This window comes from Panthera leo, chromosome A2 (assembly GCF_018350215.1).
Source record: "Panthera leo isolate Ple1 chromosome A2, P.leo_Ple1_pat1.1, whole genome shotgun sequence".
NCBI classification, from domain to species: domain Eukaryota; kingdom Metazoa; phylum Chordata; class Mammalia; order Carnivora; family Felidae; genus Panthera; species Panthera leo.
The window spans coordinates 14,728,254-14,750,431 of NC_056680.1; the positions used below are offsets into that span (position 1 = coordinate 14,728,254).

General features: G+C 48.8%; 1 protein-coding gene across 15 annotated transcripts in view; it reads right to left on the minus strand.

Moving 5' to 3' along the window:
* Positions 1 to 22,178, minus strand: part of ZDHHC3 (zinc finger DHHC-type palmitoyltransferase 3) — a 60,067-nt gene that overhangs the window by 36,060 nt on the left and 1,829 nt on the right. For 7 of the 15 annotated variants that reach the window (XM_042929054.1, XM_042929061.1, XM_042929059.1 and 4 more), the window contains exons 1-3: positions 17,110 to 17,441; positions 5,297 to 5,630; positions 4,772 to 4,869 (exon numbers count right to left, since the gene is read on the minus strand). In XM_042929054.1, the coding sequence (XP_042784988.1) occupies positions 4,772 to 4,869; positions 5,297 to 5,606 (408 nt within the window). In that variant the 5' untranslated portion in view covers positions 5,607 to 5,630; positions 17,110 to 17,441. The other 8 variants (XM_042929063.1, XM_042929060.1, XM_042929062.1 and 5 more) reach the window with 4 other exon arrangements.

Sequence of the window (22,178 nt, forward strand, 5' to 3'; positions counted from 1 at the left end):
CGGGACTCAAAGGGAGGGAGAGGCAGCGGCAGACCGATGAATTTTCTTTTCCTTAACAATGTAGTTAAATTGATTTATAGGCCTCCTTTGTCAAATCTCAGATTTGAGATAATTAAAAAAACTTTTTTTTAGGGGCGCCTGGGTGGCTCAGTCGGTTGAGCGTCTGACTTCGGCTCAGGTCATGATCTCGCGGTCCGTAAGTTCGAGCCCAGCGTCGGGCTCTGTGCTGACGGCTCAGAGCCTGGAGCCTGCTTTGGATTCTGTGTCTCCCTCCCTCTCTGCCCCTTCCCCGCTCATGCTCTGCCTCTCTCTGTGCCAAAAATAAACATTAACAAAAATTAAAATCAAATAAATTTTTTTTAATGTTTATTTATTTTTGAGGGGAGAGGGGCAGAGAGGGAAGGAGACAGGGGATCCCAAGCAGGCTCTGTGCTGATAGCGGAGAACCCAATGACGAGCGGCTTGAACTCATGAATTGTGAGATTATGACCTGACCTGAAGCCAGATGCTTAACCGACTGAGCCACCCAGGGGCCCCTCAGATTTGAGACAGTTTATAATGAGGTTAGTAAACTATTAGTTAGTAAATGACCAAAAGGGTTTACACAATTATTGCGAGATTGTGAAGCGCTTAGCTTTGAGCTTCCTGGCAGCCAGGACAGAAAGAGACAAGCTATGCCCTCCAGCCTTAAGCAGCTTCCGGGTAACAGACAATGTCCCAGATCTAAATGTTAACAGGAATCCCTCAGGATTCCTGAAGAAGCTCACAGGATGAGGCACTGAAATGGATTTGCAAAGGGAAAGGAAAAAGTGATGAAATTGGAGGGTGGGGTGGGGCGGGGAGGGAGACCGGCACCAAGATAAGAGTTTCTGAGTGCAGGCACTCAGAGCCTCTCTGGACCTCTTAAGTGTTTCAGGAACACAAAAAGCTCCTTGATGACATCACATCCTCTTAGAGCGAGCAAGGAGAGGGCACCAGATACCAAACACCGATCTGACTTGTGCTCTGCCCACACCCTGTGACCTCTAGGCCAGCACCCCTGCCAAGTGAGGCCCCTTTGGCCTCTTTCTCTCTCCTTCCAGGCCTGTCCTTTTTACCCCATTTCCCATGGGAACCTCACCTCCAAGGCGGCCATTCACACCTTTGTGCACCATTTCCCTCTTCCCTTTTCTGCTCAAGCTCTCCGTGGACCCATTTCCTACTGTGTTGGAGGAAATGATTGCTAAATGGTCCAGAAAGCTGGGGGTGGTTGCAACTGTTCAACTACAATTGTTACAACTGCAGGAAGAATTTCAAAGCTGGAAGTGGTCTGTTAACTGTTTGCGGAAGACTGTGAGAGACTTTTTGTCTTTAATTATAACCCAGCAATACTAACAAACCCAAATGGGAAACAATGCATACGTCGTTATATGTTGTTTATAACCTTTGCATATAGGTTCTCCTGCAGGACCATATACAACACGAATTCCTGAGATACAAAACATTGTAATCCTGTTAGGGAACTCCTTAGACCCCTCAGTGACACCTTTCTAAAAACAGACTCCCCCTGCAGTGTTAGCAAGGAGCCCCCGGTTGATCTGTTTTCAGTGTGAGATCTAGGCTCCCAACTCGGCCCCAGGGCCTCCCACTCTCTCTGTACACACCGGGTTTTGCATAACATGTCATGTGCTGGGAGGGGAAGGCAGGTGAGATGGGGCGTGTATTTAGGACACGTTCGAGTTGCTTCATTTTGGGGCCCCGTTTTCTTTGGGGCCACTAGTGAAACACCCGAATGAGCAGCAGACTGGTGTCTGGGGAATAGTCTTTGGTTCTCATTCATTTGGGATCGGCAGCCATGCGAGCTATTCGCTCCTGCATCCAAGTGCAAGGGGCTACACCGGGGAGATCCCTGGAGAGGCCACGCAAGTCAATATGGGGTAAAAGGACACAGGCGTGAATGCCAGGGCAGAAGCCTTCCAGCTGCCCTCCTCCTGACATCCAGTTCCCTGACTCACATGCCTTCTAGACACCAATGACCTCAAACCTGCTGTCTGATCCTGAACCTCCACCTGGCTACCTACTGCTTACCCGGCATCTCTGCTTATGTGTAATACACAGTTGGCCAGAACAGAAGCTTTGATTTCTCTCCAAAATCTGTTCTCCTAGATGTTCCCATTTACTAAATGGCACCAATAATCCCCTAGAGCTGCTCAAGCGAAGGCTCTGGACGGCACACTGTCCAGTCCCTCTCCATTCGGTCAATCAACCCTTCTGCACAGAGCTTCTCAGACCTAGCTGAACACAAGGGACACCTGGGAGCTTTAAAGCACCCTGACACCCAGGGCTCTGCCCCAAACCAATCAGAGCAGAATCTCTGGGGGTGGGGCCCGGGCACCAGTACTCTTTCAAAGCTCCCTAAAGTAGTCCAATGTGTAGCCAGGTTTGAGAATCAGTGGCTGAAAAGATACTCCAAATCCAATAGCTTCTGCCCAGATTCACACCTCCCATTTTGGTCTGAGCCACTACCCCGTCCTGTGTGGGCCACTGCAATCCCGGTGATCTTCCTGGGTTTCTGCCCCACCTCCATCACAAGCACAAGGCACTGTCGTTTTAAAAATCAGGTTATGCCGGGGCGCCTAGGTGGCTCAGTCGGTTAACTGTCCAACTTCGACTCAGGTCATGATCTCGTAGTTCATAGGTTTGAGCCCCGCGTTGGGCTCTGTGCTGACAGCCCGGAGCCCGCTTCGGATTCTGTGTCTCCCTCTCTCTCTCTCTGCCCCTCCCCTGCTCGTACTCTGTCTCTTTCCCTGTCTCTCAAAATTAAATAAACATTTAAAAAAAAAAAATCAGGTTACATCATGCCTCTCTGATGGCTTCCTGCTGCATTTAGGGTAAAGACCAAAGCTTTCGTGAGGCCCTCAGGGTCCTGCCCAATCTGGCTTCTACACACCTCTTCTGGCTCCTCTTGCCCCGACTCACCACGCTTTGGTCACCCAGGTCTTAGTCCTGTTCCTCAAACACCCCAAGCACGCGCCCACCTCTGGGCCTTTGCACCTGCTCTCTCCTCTTCCCGGAAGGCTCTGCCCTCAAAGCTTCGTTTGCCTGACTCACAGCTTCGTGGTCTCAGTCAGGTGGCACTGCTCTGAGGTCTTCTCAGACTCCCTTCAGGTAAAGAAGGCCCCCTGCGCCTCAGAAAAGTCACTGCCACATCACCTCGGTCACACCCTTCGATTGTCTCTAAAACACTCATCGCTGTTTGAAATTCCCTTGTTCTCATATGTCTTCACTGCCTGACCCCTGTGCCGGGACTAGAGCTTCAGGCGGGCAGGGGTGTCTGGTCTGACTTGCTCACAGCTGTGTCCATTGCTCAAAAAGGACCTTTCACAGAGGAGGCACTCAATGCACATGCCATTCATTGGATCCCATCCCGCGGTGCCCCCAGGGCTCCTCCTCACCACTGCCAGAGTGTTCCCTGTAAGATGACAGCTGCATCTTGCCACTTTTTTTTTTTTTTTTAACGTGCATTTATTTTTGAGAGAGAGACGGAGACACAGAATCCGAAGCAGGCTCCGGGCTCCAAGCTGTCAGCACAGAGCCCGATGCGGGGCTCAAACTCACAACCACGAGATCATGACCTGGGCCGAAGTCCGACGCTTAACTGACTAAGCCACCCAGGCACGCTGCCACTCTTTTATTTAAAATCCTCAGGGGCTCTAGACTGCCCCTCGTCACCCAACTGCTTTGGCACTCCGCCCACACCGCCAGCCCAAACCTATCGCCCTCCTAAGTTCCCACCATCGCAAACAGCTCCTGGGGGCCTCGAGGAGCCACATGCCTGCGTTCCTGTGTCTTTGTCCATGTTACTCTCTCTGCCTGGCACACCAGCAGTGTCCTCCCTCCCTACCGCCCGTCACCTCCCCTAACAGCATACACAGCGCTCACAAGACCTGGCTTGGGTGTGCCGAGCGGCCAACGCCGTCCAGACTGGTGAACGTCCCCGCCCTTGCTCTTCCACGGCAACTGGCGCTTTCCTCCGCCACAGCCTCAGTCGCACGGGGCTGGCCTCACCCGTCTTCTCTAGACAGAGGGCACCCCGATCATAACCGGGCACAGGCTTCCCCTCAATTATAAACCGTTCTCCTTACGTCGCTTTGCTTTTCCAAGAGACCTACTTTAGTACCTGTTTTTGCCAACCGAAACAAATCTGAAGAGGGTGCTTTGCTCTTACAAAACGGCAACTGCTTCTTCGCTTTATGTGATTCTAGCTTATGAAAGGTTTCCCGGGAACTGTCTGCTCTCAGATAGCAGGGGAAATCTGAACTTGGTTTCCTTCAGGCGCCGCCTGTCTGGTGACCCCGCAGAAGGTGCTGGCGCGAGAAGAGGGGCTATCTGGACGCGGAACTGAGCTGCGAAAGCTGCTCTCCCCGGGGGATGGGGTAACACCCACCACCTGAACCCGCAGGAAAGGGAGCCCTCTGAGAAGGGAACCAGCCCGGGACCCAGGGTCTCTAGTTTGCTCTCCCCAGGGCTCACAGAAACAAAGTCTGTGTGGCCACTGCCGTTAGCGGTGTCTTCCCTTTCCTAATTTAAACACACTCGTCCTACGCACTCAAACAATTAAGCCACAGGAGGTCTTTATCAAATCACGCGCTCTCCTTTCCCTACACAAGATAATGAACGGGAACAGAGGATTTAATGCCAGGGTACACGACATTCAATGGCCACTTGCACAGCTGGTATATTTCGCTAAGTCCTCAGGCAGAACACCACCGCTTTCCCCACAGATATTCACCAAGAGGCACTTGCTGCGGCCTGAAACAGGCTTGTCCAGCTTTTCAGGAAAAGGCGAGCCTCGCCCAAACAAAGTGAAGGCCATTTCCGTGCAGGTTCCTGGAATTGGATATGGCTTTAATTTCGAGAGCACCTAGCTGCAGTCCTGTCTTCACCGGGAAGCCCCGGGCTGACCAAACTCCCCCCGGCCCCCGAGCATGCTTGCCACTCTGATGACCGGCCCCCAGTCACCATGCTTATCGGGCTGAGCCTTTCTAACTAGAGGCTGGATTTCACCTGGACCAGAGCTCTCCCAGAGCAGCCTCCATTAACGTCTACATCAGTATACGGACAGAATCATTCGACCAAGACGGGTAAGCTGTGGACTGATGGCGTCCTCCGGGGGCCCTGAGTCCACTTCCCCATCCCAGCCCTGGCCCTCCTGATCTCCACACGCCCAAGGTCCAGGGGAAGGAACATGCAGGCTGCGGCCATGCCAGGACCAGAGGAGCAGAGTGTGGGCTGGTCAAAACAAGCCCAGACATACTCACGGGGTCCGTCAGCATGGCCCGGCAGTGGGAAGCCAGGGCCAAGAAGGCCAGCAGGTTGAACACGATTCCGTTGATGACGCTGTACACATAGTCTCGGGATGGAATCAGCATGACAAAGAGGACCACAAACTCCGCGTAAAGGACCAGAAACCAGGTGACAATGGCACAGGCAATGCCACAGCCGTCTCGGATAAACCACATGGTTCCCACAGGACCGGGGTGGGGAGGTGGGACGCACTTCTCCGGCTGGAGGTATTCTGGCTTCCGCTCAATGTCTCGGAAGTGGTGGGTGGGGATAAGCATCATAAGCTATTCTGTCCATACTGGCATCTGGAAGAGAAGAAAGAACCCAGAAATTTGGCGTTGTCTTGTTATCAAGGAGACCTGACAAAATTATCTTTCCAAAGCGAGCCATGAGGATCGATGTGCGAACTTCCTGCAGGAAAGCCGCCTAAACCTTCTGTTCATTTAAAATGTGAGTTCTTGGGGCGCCTCGATGGCTCAGTTGACTGAGCATCCGACTTCGGCTCAGGTCACGATCTCGCGATTTGTGAGTTCCAGCCCCGCGTCGGGCTCTGTGCTGACAGCTCAGAACCCGGAGCCTGCTTTGGATTCTATGTCTCTCTCTCCTCTGCCCCTCCCCCACTTTCTCTCTCTCTAAAAAGTAAATAAACATTAAAAAAATAATAATAATTAAATAAATAAATAAAATGTGAGTTCTTGGGGCACCTGGCCGCTAGAGCATGTGACTCCTGATCTTGGGGTTGTGAGTCTGGGCCCCATGCTGGGCACAGAGTTTCCTTTAAAAAAAAAAAAAAAAAAAGTGAGTTCTCAGCTCTCTTCCCTATTTCTGAGAGTTAACTTAGCGTTTGCAAAATAGGGCCACCTTGCCCAAAGCCTTCGCATGACAGATAATGAAAAGGGAGCCTTTGAAGGGCAAATGCCTCACCCAAGGTCAGCCAGACCAACAGCTACACACAGGACACCAGCTCAGAAGTGGGACTAGAACGCGGGTCTCTTCATTTGTTAGGGATCTGCTGGGAAGACAGTGTCTCAACAGATTATATTCCAGTTGTGACTTCAAAGGCAAGATGGGGCACAGAGTGCCAAGCACTCTGGGAAAACTCTTCAGTGTTAACACTGCTGCCTCTACACCAAGGACAAACCCAGAGACTGATGTTGAGGCTGTCTGCGGTTAACAGGGATGAGCAGAACGAGAGTACCTGCTTCACCAGAACCAGGCTTAAGCTGCAACCATTAAGTTGCAGTCTAACTTACGGGGGGGGGGGGGGGGGGGGGGGGGGGGGGCGCCTGGGTGGCTTAGTCAGTTGAGCGTCTGACTTCAGCTCAGGTCATGATCTCACGGTTTGTGGGTTCGAGCCCCACATGGGGCTCTGTGCTAATAATAGCTTGGAGCTTGGAGCCTGCTTCAGATTCTGTGTCTCCCTCTCTCTCTGCCCCTCCCCCGCTTGTTCTCTCTCTCTCTCTCTCTCAAAAATAAATAAACATTAAAAATTAAAAAAAAAAAAAGACATGCTAACTTACTACTGCATTAGCTGATGGTAAAAGCAAAACCTAGATAGGGAAGGTTCTCGAAACAAACCAGGCTTTTTAATCCTAGGGCCAAAACGGTTGATTTTCCGGGAATAAGAGACTCCCTTAGCTCTGCCCTCCTCTTGGGTGACGGGGTCAAGTGGAGAATGTTGGACAATGAGTCCAACAGTGTGTCCGCACCGCCTGGCTGTGGGGCTCCATGAGCCTTGGTCGCCTCACCTGCCTCCTCACCCCAGCCTCCTCGTCAAAGGGCTGGTGTGAGGGCCGATGGAGCAGGAGGTGCCCGTGATGAATCCCGTAGCCTGGAACAGCCCTCACACACCACGCACGTATTGTCTCTAGGAAAGACATCCATTCCTTCCTAAACAAGCGCTGAGCAACATGCCCCTTTTTCCTAACGGCTGCAGCTTACGTCTCTGGAGACAGCAACGAAATAGCTACGGATCGATAATGAAGTCTATCTGTCCACGGCACGCGCCACAAAACATAGCAAGTACAGATTTCCCTCCTCCGATTCTTTATCGTACACGTGGCGGCCTGTTGCATCACCAGATGGGTTTCTCAGTCAGAAACCGTGCCGGCGGGGGCTGACCCTGATGGCGGGGCCACGGAGAAGCCGCCGTAGCACAGTCCGCAGCACAGCAAAGGACATCTTGGTCCCTGAGAATGCTACTCACTTCGTAGCAGAGGAAATCGTTCAAAAGCAGCACCGGCGACGTGTGTTTTTCTGAAGACCGTGGCTCTAAAGGGCAAGTGCAAACTTTCAATGGTTGTGTCGGCTTTTTCTCACCCTTTGCCTTCTGCCTCCACTGCCTGCTTCCCCACAGAGAAAGAGCATCTGGACTGAATACGCTACCATCATGACGAATACGGATGTGTCTAGAAAGCTGAGAGGGTACAGCAGTAACTACTACTCAAAACGACAGACATTCTGGAGTCAAAAGTTGCACAGACTAATAATGAAAGAACAAGGCCAGGGCCTCCCCTCCCAGCACGGCGGAGAATTAGTGGCCGAAAGGCAGCTAAACGCGTAGTGTGTACTTGTCCAAAGCAACGTCGACTCAACAAATACTCAAGAGGGACTATCACATGCTGGGTACCCTCTGCTGGGAGCTGAGGAAAGAGAAGTCACAACACACAGGGAATGGCCATCCCAAGTAGGAGTAAGAGCAGCAGTTCCCAATAGGCCACCAACCAGAATCTTCTAACAAAGCAAGCCAGTGCTGTCCACAAGACAATGGCAACCAGTGTTGCCAGTGACAGCTCAGAGGCATTAAAGATGTAAGTATACCTTCTGAAGCACCACACGGAAGGACAGCAGGAGCTCGTAGACAGGGATGTCTAGGACTCGACCTGGGCCCAGCAAATTCTAAAATTCCCAGCTCCGCTCAACCCAAAGCCAACAAGTGGAAGGCTGAAATCCCACGAAATCCCACAGCGATTCGAAAGCTGATCGAAGCTCCCCATTTTGACAATGCCCATGTTATTCCTTGGTTTTTCCTGCTGCCGTACGGATTTGTGGGTACTGAGGCTCTAAACCAATAAAGTTGTATTGGACCACAGCCATGCCATTTGGACACATAATGTCTATGTCTGCTTTTGTACTGCATTGGCACCGCTGAGCAGCCGTGAGGGAGGCTGGCTGACCGGCAAGCCTGGAGTATTTACTCTCTAGCTCTGTGCAGAAGTTTGCTGACCTACGGTTTCAGGCCGTTGTTAGCCACCGGCTGAGCAGCTCAGTGTGACACTGGTGGTCGGTCACAACTCGCCCCGCCCCTCCAACATCTGTGGCAGCATAACCTCCTGTCCTCTGCAGCCTGGGCATCAGCTCACTTGTGTACTCCACCAAGCTCTTCAATGATCAGAAAGGCGTGTGTGTGTTTTTTGAATGTTTATCCATTTTTGGGGCGCCTGGGTGGCTCAGTCGGTCAAGCGTCCGACGTCAGCTCAGGTCACGATCTCGCGGTCCGTGAGTTCGAGCCCCGCGTCGGGCTCTGTGCTCACAGCTCAGAGCCTGGAGCCTGCTTCCGATTCTGTGTCTCCCTCTCTCTCTGCCCTCCCCCATTCATGCTCTGCCTCTCTCTGTCTCAAAAATAAATAAACGTTTAAAAAAAAATAAATGTTTATCCGTTTTTGAGAGAGAGAGGGAGACACAGAACCGGAAGCAGGCTCCACACTCTGAGCTGTCAGCACAGAGCCCGACGCGGGGCTCAAACTCACGAACTGGGAGATCGTGACCTGAGCTGACGTCGGACGCTTGACCGACTGAGCCACCCAGGCGCCCCAAGGTGTGAATTTTTGAAATGCACGATCACTGCAAATAAATTTTAGAACGATGCTCCTGTTCAGATATTTCCAGTGATGAAATTATGCTCACAGTATATTTGGACTAGTTGACCGTATTCTGTCCTCTGACAGTTACTCATTCTTGACTACACAAATGGCAACGTGAGTAAACTGGGGTGATGTTTCGTATGTGTGATCGTGCTGAGGAATAGGCCTTTCCGCAGAAGTAAATTTCCCGGTAAACACGTTTTAACCATTAGGATGGTTAAGATAGAAATGAAAAATAAAAAATGCAAGTAAGATAAAGACAAAAAAAAAGATACTGATAGCTGTCCTTGTCTTAAGTACAATAACCATCCATTTCTTTGGAGTGACTTAAGGTCATTACCCAGAACATCAATTACTGGAGTGTGTTAGGTAATGATGTCCTCAGGGGTTACAGAGATTCACTGCGGACTCTCGGCCTCACACCAGCTGGCCTGTTCAGACTACTATAATTTTAATTCCAACGTCTCCTTTGTATGGTTGTCTTCCTGTTCCATTGCTGGCTACTGTCATTTCTGTGTCTACAGTGACTCCCGACAAATTGTCCATTTATGATCACTGACGGGCCGAAGGCTGGAAAACAAATGAAACTAAACCACGATTAGATTTCTTTGTAACAGAAGGGTACTCATTTTAGGTAACAGGACTTTAGGAAGATGCTATGTTCTCCCGCCAAACAGTTCCTGGGCTGGATGTCTTTTCATTAGCCCAGGGCCTGGCACATAGTGGCCACTTACTATGTGTGTCATTACACGAACGCTGGAGTAAAATGCCTTGAGTAAAAGGCCCACCTCTGGAGGCCCCGTGTGCCTTACTTTCAGGGGCATGGCCATATTCTAGATGGTGGAGGGTGCACCAAGTAGGACTATGAAGTAGGTGGAGGGCCATGACTCTTTCTTAAGTAACTGGAATGTTCCATCCTTAAACAATGCGGGACCAGATGTGCATAGAGGAGCTCTGTTGTCCTGTTGCCCCTCGTTGGTGAGGGACAGTCTGCGATCTGGGAAAGCACTCGGCCAAGGGCACACCAGGCAGAGCCAGACACCAAGTGTTGGGCTGAAGTTCACACTCTAACCCACACTTTAGAGTCTCAAAATACCCTGCTCAAAACCAATCAAGGCATACTGTTATAAAAAGTGCACCTAACCCCCAGGCCCCTTAAGAGGAATGAAGTCGTGTTCCAGTAAGGATTTGTTCCTTCAATTAGCCAACTGAGAATCTGAGAAATACGGGGGAAAACTCACCTGGAGCAAACCGCACACCTTCCCTTCACTCTGCCCCTGAAGACAGCACTCGGAAAGCCAAACACTGACCTCTTTTCCTTTTCTAGTTTGAATTGGGGAAACTCTAATCCTTGGGGGTGAGAAGTGGCTCTTTGCCCATAACCTACTCCCCACATGAGAGTCCTTGCTTGCCAGAGTTGGGCAGAACTGTTTGCTCAGGCCTCTGGGGCACGCACGGAGTGTTTGCTCAGGCCTCTGGGGCGCACACGCAAGGAGGCTGGTGGGGGGGGAGGCTTCAATCCTGCCTGCCAGCTCATGCCCTCGGAGGGGCAGCCTCCTCCATTCTCCCTCTCCACCCCTTTCATCTCATTCCTTTGCCCTGTTTACCCTCTTAACTCTGTCTTCAATTCAATTTGTTTCAATTCAAAAAGATATTCATGGAGCAGCCACTATATATATATAAGGAACTATGCAGGGGGCTCCCACACAAGGGATGGTGAGGGCAATAATGTGTATGTGCTGCCCTGTTGGGGCCCTGCCATTCTTCTCTCCCAGCTCCCATCTGCTAAGACTAGTCTTATTTGCTCTGTTCTATTAACCTGCAGGTCCCATTTCGCTTAGCATTGGAGCCTGGTATCTCATGAGTTTATGCTCAAATCAATATTTCTTGAGGGAACAGATACAGAAACTGCACAGACCCACCCCACAATGATCCTAACACGCAGGTTTCTAATGAACAGCACAATGGAGAGGCAAACAGCACCACCCCAAAGCAAACAAAGCCCAGAAGTGAGATAAATAGGCTTTCTCACGGCCAGGACATCTAAAGGGAGGGGCTCTGAGCAGGCCACGGAGCCAGGTGAAGTGTTTTGCCCAAAGGCAGGGGGAGTGGTGATGCAGCCCGGGGGGAGCAGGATGTCCAGGGTGCTGTGTGTGAGTGTGCACACACCTGGGCTGTGTCGGGCACAGGGGGTGGGGGTGTTAGGTGGAAATGAAGCTTTAAAGGCAGGGCTGGGGCGCCTGGGTGGCTCAGTCGGTTAAGCGTCTGGCTTCGGCTCAGGTCATGATCTCGCGGTCCGTGAGTTCGGGCCCCGCGTCGGGCTCTGTGCTGACAGCTCAGAGCCCGGAGCCTGTTTCAGATTCTGTGTCTCCCTCTCTCTCTGACCCTCCCCCGTTCACGCTCTGTCTCTCTCTGTCTCAAAAATAAATAAACGTTAAAAAAAGTTTTTTTTTAAAGGCAGGGTTATGTTCTGTAGGCTGTTTTACAAGGCCTTGAGCTTCATGATGAGTTGGGACTTCACCCTGGGGGTACTGGTGAGGCACCCCAGTCTCTGAGAAAGCTCTGAGGATGGTAATCACGCTATTAGTAAGGCCCCTTGGGCACTGCTGACAGGCAAGAAAGACGAGACAGACGAGAGGGTTCAGTGTCCACCAGAGGCCAAAGAGCCCAGACAGGCACTCAGGCAACAGGTGAGAGTTCCAGCTGGGTGGAAGGAGGTTTTCTGTTCCTCTTCCATGTTGTTTCTGAAGAAAGACTGAAAACAGTGATCATTTTGCAATTTTAATTATAGTAATTGTGTTGTGTTTTTTTTGGCCAAGGGTTCTGTAGCATTAAAAAGAGTTGGCCTGTCCACACGTAATCCAGGCCCGAAGTAATTATTATTCCGCCTGGCAGAGGAGTGCAGCAAGGCCCAGAAAGGCAGAGGGACTAAGCCCTGGGGGTAAGGAAGTCCGAGGTGGATTCACAGAAGCAGAGGACTTCTGAGGCTCCCTAGAGCTAGAGATCCACACGAGAAGGAAGATGCACTGGCAGAATGACCATCTGAGCTCTGTCGGGGGCAGTGTGGGGTAAATCTAAGGAAATCCTCTAGCCTTCCTTCTTAGACTTTCAGAAACAAAACGCAAGAAATGACTGACATTAGTGTTAATTCCCTGAAACAAAAACACATGCCACTGCATCTGGTCCGGAGCACTGCCTCCAGATCCATCAATAACTCACATGCTTCATTATCCCTGACCACAAGTGTGCCCTTCCACTCACGCAGACAGGCAGACACAAATGTGGTTAGTGAAACGCAGCCCGGGGCCCTACAAGCCCCAGGGACTGGGGTGTGGCGTTGGCTTTGCGGGATGCCGCTTATGACTCCGTTCCCGTGTTGCCCATCCACAGCGGAGCCACACCAAAGGGGTCTGAGAGGCTGATGCTAAGGCCAAGTTCACAGGCCCCATCTCCCTGTGGCCCATCTGCAGGTTGACCATCAGCGATGGGAAGAGTCCAGATCTAGTGCCTGGACTTAATCATCGTTTGTCGAATGAGGAGCAAATCCTTATAAATCCATCACCTGCCCTAAGACAACTGACCCAAAGCCCAGGCTTTATGCGCAAGGATCAAAGCCATGACATGCAAGTTCTGTGCTGGATGCATCAGAGTCCCCAAACTCAACTGTTCTCAATCCAACAAGGGTCCCAGGGATGGCAGATCCTCTCAGATTGCCAACTTCACCGGCTTTCATGACATAAGATCCTATACTGAAGTCATGGATTAGCGGAGCTAGATCTGAAATCCTTAGAAGCATCTCGAAGTACTTTGTGAATTTTACTTTCCTAAGACACCACACCCACTCACGTTCTCACATCCACGCATGCAGTCACCCATAGCATAGAAGAAGGTTTTGGGACTGTACAGATTTAAAGCAGCATAAACAAACCCAACCATTATGGCTTGTATGAAATATCTGTCTGCATCAACTCCAATCAGGTGCAATTTTTTTCCCTTGACATAGAGAAAAGGATCATACAAATATTCAAAAAACAATTTTTTTTTTTTTTTTTTTAAGGATTAGGCTTTCTGGATCCCTACAAGTGGGAACTATATAGTTGAAACTCAATTTCATCCCCTTAAAGAGGGGGGAGCAGATGTCATGAACATAGCAAGGTAGTAGAAACCCTTAACTAGACGGCTTTTAGCTTAGGTCAAAATTTGTTTCAGGTGAATAGTTAACATGTGAATAAATCTAGCATTATGCTGAATTGCCGTTGCGGGGGGGGGGGGGGGGGGGGGGCTTGTCTTGTATCCTCTTGAACTTGCCCTAAATGTTGCACTCTCAATTAAACTAACTTTTACTGCAGTTAAATAACTCTGTCCACCCCTACAATCCCTTAAAAGGCCCCCTGGAAGAAAGTAGCATCTTTTCTGATATTTCTACTGTTTTTCTCAATTCATCTTAACGTTAAGAAATTCATCTTAACGAGTATATCAATAACCTTCCAGGTTTAAATTCCACTGTCTCAAGAATATGGTGTCTGCCTCTTTTAGAATTTCTCACATTTCAGAGTGATAGACTTAAGAGCGTTCAAAAGCCAGCCCTACAATTTCAAAGATGAATAAATGGTCTATATCCTAGAAGCTTTAGAAAGGAACCTGAAGCAAAGTAAAAGACGAATTAATCGGAGCTACAATTCTCTTAATTTGTGCTAGGATCTAAAAGGGTTGTAAATTTTATACCCATTTTTTATCATTTATTTTTCCTTCGAAGATTTTATTTTTAAGTAAGCCCTAAACCCCGTGTGGGGCTCAAACTTACAACCCTGAGATAAAAAGTCGCAAGCTCTACCGACTGAGGCAGCCAGGAGTCCCAATTTTATGCCCATTTTTAGATGGTTCTCAGAAAAACAAAGAATGAGCCCCGAATCACTATGTTTGATATATTTCATTAAAAACAAAACCAAAAACAAAATGAGTCACTAAACTTTTTTTTCCCCCAAAAGGTAAGGGTGTGGTTCAAAGGAAAGGTGCCTTATCATCTGTATCACAAGCTGCCAGCCAAGGAGGGTGTCCAGGCAGGGAAAGCACCTGGCCTGTTCTAGGTCAACATGATTTCCTCCCTCCGTGGAGGGTCTGTCACGCTCTGCCCGCCTCTTGTCTTCTGACATACTCAACCTTCAACAAAACACTTAAAGAAAACAAAACAAAACGGTAAAACATCACATCCCCAAGCCAAGTCCCATAGACATTAAAGTTTACGGAGAAAATCAGGTAGTGGTCAGTAAGCTAAATTTGCCTTCGTGCCTCATAACTGGCCTTTCTTTCTTTCTTATTTATTTATGATGAAAGCACAAGTAGGGGAGGTCCAAAGAGAGAGGGAGACAGAGGATCCAAGTGGGCTCTGTGTTCACAGCAGCGAGCCCGATGCGGGGCTTGAACTCACAAACCGTGAGATCATGACCTGAGCCGAAGTCCGTGCTTGACTGACTGAGCCACCCAGGCACCCCGGCCACACCTTCTTTTAAAACCCACTTGTGTGCACACGCAGACTTCTAACAGTAGGCCTTCATTTCAGAACAGAGTCTGGGATTTGGACGGCTCATGGGGGCTAACAGTCCTTCCACTAGTTCACCACCTCGTGACTTTCTAGATCTATTAAAAAAACACACACCCGCATATAGGATATGCCGTAACATAGGTCACAAACGTTGGGGATCAGTAGGAACTACACTCGTTTGGGTAACACATTCTACTTTCTCCTTTTCTGGGCATGCTTCGTGATATGTAATAACAATGTGGAAAATTCACGAGACTTTAAACAAGACCATGCTTAAAATTAACTGATTAAAAAATAAAAATCAGGGGTGCCTGGGTGGCTCAGTCAGTTGAGTGTCCGACTTCGGCTCAGGTCATGATCTCGTGGTTCGTGCGTTCCAGCCCCGCGTCGGGCTCTGTGCTGACAGCTCAGAGCCTGGAGCCTGCTTCGGATTCTGTGTCTTCCTCTCTCTCTCAAAAATAAATAAACATTAAAACAAATTTTTTAAATTAAATAAATAAATAAATAAATAAATAAATAAATAAAAATCACTGTCTGGGCCAGAATTTTAGAGCTGGAAGGAAACTTAAAGACCATCTATTCGATTTTGGTCAAACTCCTTCTGTTTCATAGATGAGGAAATCGAAGCCCATTGGAGATTTTGTCGAAAATATAAGTTTTAGACAAAACATGCAGTGCTGTCTTCAGGCATGCACCAACATGAACTAAATGCCTATGATGAGGGAGGACATAGATAAAGCATTTCATTAAAATTTTTTTTTAACACACAGCCTTTCAGAAAGAGACTGTAGGAATTACCTGACCTCTTCCAAACTCTGGTTCAGCCTGTTTTTTGGGGGGTGGGTGAGAGGGAGAGAGAAAGAAAAAGAGAGAGAAAGAGAAAGAGAATCCCAAGCAGGCTCCACACTGTCAGCATAGAGCCCAAAACAGGGCTTGAACCCACGAATCGTGGGCCCAAATCAAGAGTTAGACGCTCAATTGACTAAGGCACCGAGGTGCTCCGTGGTCCAGCCCGCTCTATAGATAGGTAAAGAAATGAAGCTCTATGGGCACCTGGGTGGCTCAGTCGGTTGAATGTCCGACTTCAGCTCAGGTCGTGATCTCACAGTTCGTGGGTTCGAGCCCCGCGTCAGGCTCTGTGCTGACCGCTTGCTCAGAGCCTGGAGCCTGCTTCAGATTCTGTCTCCTTCTCTCTCTGTCCCTCCCCTGCTCACGCTTTGTCTCGCTCTGTTTCTCAAAAATAAGTAAATGTAAAACAAAAATTAAAAAAAAAAAAAGAAATAAAGCTCCAGGAGTGAGTTCAACTTCCAAAAAAACATCTAGAGAGGGGGCTAACTTCCCCTCTCGGTCTAGTGGACGGTATCTACCACTGGCTTGTGCTGCCATCTCCCTGAAGGAACTCCTTCCAGAAATCTGCAACTTAGCAGCAAACTCTTTCCAAAGGTAACAATGTATCACCAACCTAGCTACCTTCAACAGGTCAGAGTGTGTTACTCTCACTGAACGGGAACCCTTTGTAATCAGGTGCAGTGGTCTCATCTGGCCCTGAACTGCCTTCTGGCCTCTGTCCGGGTAGGCACGCTGAATATAAGGGCGGGGCCCGGATTCTTCCTGGGTGTCTACTACCTGCCAGGCATCGGGCTGGGCGCTAGACATGTCTCATCTGGTTTGATCTGCACATCTACTCTATCTTGTCGATATAAACCCTGGCTTTCCCATCCCCCTTTGAGATGAGGAAACCGAGGCATGGAGAGATTTGCCTAAGTTCCTATTTCTTTTTTTTTTTAAATGTTTATTTATTTTTGACAGAGAGAGAGAGAGAGAGAGAGAGAGAGAGAGAGAGAGAGAGAGAATGAGTGGGGGAGGGGCAGAGGGAGAGGGAGACACAGAATCTAAAGCAGCTCCAGGCTCTGTGCTGACAGAGAACCCCGATGAAGGGGCTCCAACCCACAAACCGTGAGATCATGACCTGAGCCAAAGTCATGCTCAACCAACTGAGCAAGATTTTTTTTAAATGTTTTTATTTATTTTTGAGACAGAGACAGAGCATGAGCAGGGGAGGGGCAGAGAGATGGGGAGACACAGAATCTGAAGCGGGCACCAGGCTCTGAGCTGTCAGCAGAGCCCGACGCGGGGCTCGAACTCACGGAGTGGGAGATCGTGACCTGAGCCGAAGTCGGACGCTCAACCGACTGAGCCACCCAGGCGCCCCGCTGAGTTCCTATTTCTAAGAAGCAGTTGACAGGGTACGCTCCCAAGCCTGCTCTCATTCCAGAGCCTGCTGTTTACGCCTCACTACAACCATTCATTTTGCCCCATAACTAGAAAACCAAAGGGAGAGGTGTACTGGGGCCTCCACCGTGACCTTGGGGGACTTACTGTTTGGTGTCCTGCCCACACACGGTTATGAGGAGGTGGCAGTATCGGGTGGGCCACATGTGGGGGCGTTCACAGGCCCCAGGCCTGAACTTAAGCATTCTGTTCTCTCAGGTGGGGCCCTGGCTGAGCACCAGTGAACATTTGGAAGGCTGATCCTGCCTTAACCTAGGAAGCAGGAAGGATGTGAAGCTTCAGCCAGGAGAGTCACCCTAAGATTGGGTCCCTCAAACCTGCTTCTGTTGGGGGATGCTTCTTGTGGGGCCAAGTTCCAGCACGCTGCTTTTTCGGGGAGAAAGCCCCCCCATGCTAGGCAGAGACCAACCAGCAAAGGGTCCCACCTGAGGGTGCTGAAAACAGCACCTGTCCCCACACTGTGCCACGTGCGGACAAGCAGCCACTGTGACATCACCCAGGCAAGAGCCTGGCTTTTTGAAAGACTAAAAGCAAAAGCCCTTGGAGGGATCTGAGAAGAGCTACGAGAGAGAAAGAGAAAACAGTCACTGCAATGGCACCGGGCCACAAGCAGGGCAGCCAGTTAGCTTTCAGACGTCTGATACCACTTATCCCAGACATCAGTAAGTGCCATGCAAGAGCAGAGCCTTGGAGGAGCCCGGGACCAAGGAACAAGGCTGTCCAAGTCCGTAGCCCCTGCCTACCAAGTCAACAGGCTCTCTGGCACCTATTTGAGGGCTCTGGAGACAGATGGATGCTAGTGCTAAATGAATACTGGGCTTGGAGTCAGGACGCCAGAATTCTATTCCCACTCCTACAGCTTCCTATCTCATGATCTCCGGCGACACAGTTGCCCTCCCTGGACCTCAGTGTCTTCATCCATCTAACTATATATTTTTTAATGCTTATTTTTGAGAGAGAGAGAGAGAATGAGTGGGGGAGGGCCAGAGAGAGAGGGAGACGCAGAATCTGAAGCAGGCTCCAGGCTCTGAGCTGTTAGCACAGAGCCCGATGTGGGGCTCGAACCCATGAACCATAAGATAATGACCTGAGTCGAAGTCAGACGCTTAAATAACTGAGCCACCCAGGAGCCCCAGTGTCATCTTCTACAAAACAAGAGAGAAGACTGAGCTGATTGCTAAGATCCCTTTCAGGGTTGAGATTCTGATTCCTTTGTTCTCGTGAACAAATTCAATATTTTCATTGTGAATTTCTTGGGTTTTATATTTCTACCAAAAGCATCCCTTAACTTCCTTTCCTCGTTGTTTGTTAATATTCAAACAGAAATCCACCAATAACTGTTAGCAATCTTCCTGAGCGTGTTCAGTTTTTCAATCAAGTATGGCATGTAGGGGCACCTGGGTGGCTCAGTCGGTTGAGCGTCCGACTTTGCCTCGGGTCATGATCTCGAGGTCTGTGAGTTCAAGCCCGCGTCAGGCTCTGTGCTGATGGCTCAGAGCCTGGAGCCTGCTTCGGATTCTGTGTCTCCCTCTCTCTCTGCCCCTCCCCTGCTCATGCTCGGTCTCTGTCTCAGAAATAAATAAAACATTAAAAAAAAATTTCTTTTTTTAAAGTATGGCATGTAATTACCATTTCCTTTTGTTAATTCACTTAATTTTTTTTTCAGAGTGGAAAAAGCACTATCAAAATGCATCCAAGTGGTAAAAGAGAGAAATCTTGTAATAAATTTTATTTTATTCTTGGTAGAGAGAGAATGTGCAAATTGGGGGGAGGGGGAGGGAGAAACTTAAGCAGGCTCCACACTCAGCTCAGAGCCTGACGTGGGGCTTGACCCCATGACCCTGGGATCATGACCTGAACCGAATTCAAGAATCGGATGCTTAACTGAGTCACCCAGGTGCCCCGAAGAGAGAAACCTTAAAATCTAATGACCATTTTTCATTGTTTAAGTAATGATCGGTTCTGAGCTTTATTTACCATCTGGTAAAGATACAAATTTTAGGGTAAAATGAGGCTTAGAGAGGTTAACTGACTTACTCAAAATCACAGAAAATGACGTGAGCAAAGCCCAGATCACTGGAGTAGACACCCAGTAGTCTTTCCACCATAGATCATTATTTTCCTCATCATCTGACCTTTCTAGATTGTCTGCTATCTCTTGGTTTAGGAACACACACATAGCAAAGCCAATACTTAGTGCAACAGAACCGTGGCCAGAACTGCCTTTGTCCCGCTAGGTTTATTTTTCTAAGGTGAGGTATCTATCCCACCCAAAGGCATTCCATCCCCACAGACCCTGACAAGGAGAAATTCATGTCTCGGGTGGCCCAGAAAATTCAGAGATCAAATGTCAAGTTTCTACCTCCCTGGAAGGTTCTAGTTTGGAGGAGAGAAAAGATGGAGTGTTCTTGGTATTTCCCTGCATTTCTTGGAAGAATAACTGAACTAGGTGGGACACAGAACTGGAGCCTTCTTACCTTCAGAGTTCACAGCCAGGAATAACCTAGCCGTTGTTTCTGGAAATCCGCTTTCAAAGAGGAAAGCAAAGGATGAAAACATGCAAAACCAGGAAGAAACTGGAGGCATGGCATTTGCTTCCTTTTTTTCCCCAACAGGTCAATATCCAGACCTCACTCCACCATTTCTGTTTGGATTCTGTGGCTATCAGCATGTGTAAGTGTGCTTAAGTATTTCCAGATTTGCTAATCAGAATATGTGACCCCTTTTTTTCCACACGTAAGAAGCACCCCGCTGCCCTCTCAAAATGAAACACACGTGAAGACCCTTCCTCTAATGAGAATAAGCGTCACCCATGTATTCCTATCAATTTTTCTACCAGTGGAATTACAAGTTGTAATTTCTAGAAGAGCAAGACCTGCTGGCCTGACTGACAGGTTATTTACATCGAGTGTGTTTTCAGACAAGGTACAGGCAGGACAAATCAGAGGGTTTAAAGGAAACAGTTCTATAGGGAAACCGGGTCGCTCACTTTTGCTTTTCTGGGGTGCTGGGCTGATTGTGAAAATGCAAAGGTAAAGAAAAGCCTAGAACTTGGCTACCTCTCTTAGAGACTGGAAAGATGTTCCCCTGCTGGGCTTTGAAGAGCTCTCTGCAACTTTGACCCCACAGACTCAGCATTGCCCCAAGCTCTTCTGTAACTGGCTTTTATTGCTTTAATTAACCGAGGCTAGGTGGGACAGATTTACTCCACCTCTGTAATGTCATTGTTGCTTGCGAGTGACTGGCGGCAGGCCTTTACCTCTCCCCCTTGATGCCTGGCCTGCACAATTAGCGCCTTATTATAGGTTGGCCTCACGTCTAATTGCTACACGGGCTCAACTGAGCACTTTGTTTCATTGTCTTGTTCATGCGCTTGTTCAAGTGCCTGGGCTCCCCAGCTAGAGTAAATCCTAAACTCCTTTTAGGCAGGTGTGTTCAGTGTCTCATCTCTTTGGGCCCACAAGAACACTAGACACTCCCAGGCCTGCAAACAAACACTTCCTGTTTGAAGAGCTTCCGGATGTCTATTCTGGGAGGAAGGCACATGGTTAGAATCTGGGTCTCCATGCCTATCTCAGTCCTCCGTCCCAGATCCATCATCCTTCTCTGTTGTTGAGGGCTCTCCTCAGCTACTCTGAGTTAAGCTGTACTTGGCCTGTATGTAACCTTTTCCCTTATCTAAAAGGATCGACTGAGGGGCGCCTGAGTGGCTCAGTGGGTTAAGCGGCCGACTTCTGCTCAGGTCACGAGCCCGCAGTTCGTGGGTTCGAGCCCTGTGTCGGGCCCCGTGCTACAGCCCAGAGCCTGGAGCCTGCTTTGGATTCTGTATCTCCCTCTCTCCCTGCCCCTCCCCCACTCTCGTTCTTTCTCTCACAATTAAAATAAACATTAAAAAAATAATACAAGGGTTGACTGAAACAGACATCGGAGTGTCCCCCTCAGCACCACGTTCTATGTAGTTTTCTACATTTCCTTTAGAAAAAGGATTCAAGGGATGTGAACTTATGCTTGAAGAGCTCCTTTGTTTTTGGAATAAAAAGTACAGCTTCTAGGGCAGTTATCAATTCCATAACAAACACAGGCCTCCTTCACCAAATACTCCAGCAAAACAAAGGGGAGCCTGGTGGGAAGACTGCATAAAGGGATGGTTAGGAGTGCAAGGATGGGAGCTGGATTGCCTGGTCTCAAATCCTGGCCCTGCCATTTTCTAGTCATGTGACCTGTGACCTTGATCAAGACAATCGACCTCTCTGCCCCTCAGTTTCCCAATATGTAAAACTGGGATAATACTTGCCTCGTAGGGCTCATGTGAGGATCGAATCGGTTAAGAACAGTGCTGGGCACATAACGGGCACTATGTAAGTTAGTGTTAAATAAAAATTAATAGAGTACAGAGATTCAGAATGGACAGACCTACAAAACAGTATGCCCCCAAGGAATCTGACAGTGATGGGAAAACATGTTGGTTTTATAGACTAAGGTGTTACCCTTGGCTTCTTCGTTTTCTGGCTAATGTGCATTCTTTGAACTGCTTCAATAAATCAAAAAAGAAGTCTGAGTTTGTGAGTTTTAAACATGTGTAATGCATTGTCACAACCAATGTGATAAAAAATGTTTTGGAAGCATTGGAATAGAATGATTAGTGAAGGTGCTGTTGTTTCAGTAGAGAATTTAAAGTAAACATTCCACTGTTTACACCTTTCAGACCTAGTCAGCCTAAAATGTCAGACATCATTCATAATATTAATATCATAATAATATTATTATTGTCAACCCTTCTCCAGCAAGGAAACTTTAGCCAATTGTCAGGGGAGTGGTTCAAATATATGTTCTATATTTTTAAAGACCTGTTGAAAGATTTCTATATAACGATGATTCCATGGTATCCAACTCAGACTCTTCCTTCTTTTTAAAAAAAATTTTTTTAATGTTTATTTTTGAGAGAGAGAGACAGAGCGCAAGCGGGGGAGGGGCAGAGAGCGAGGGAGATACAGAATCTGAAGCAGGCTCCAGGCTCAGAGCTGTCAGCACAGAGCCCAACGCAGAGCTCCAACTCCCGAACCGCAAGACCATGACCTGAGTCTAAGTTGGACGCCTACCCGACTGAGCCCCCCTTCTGTCTTTTCTAATCTGTCCATTTGCTGCCACCTTTTAAA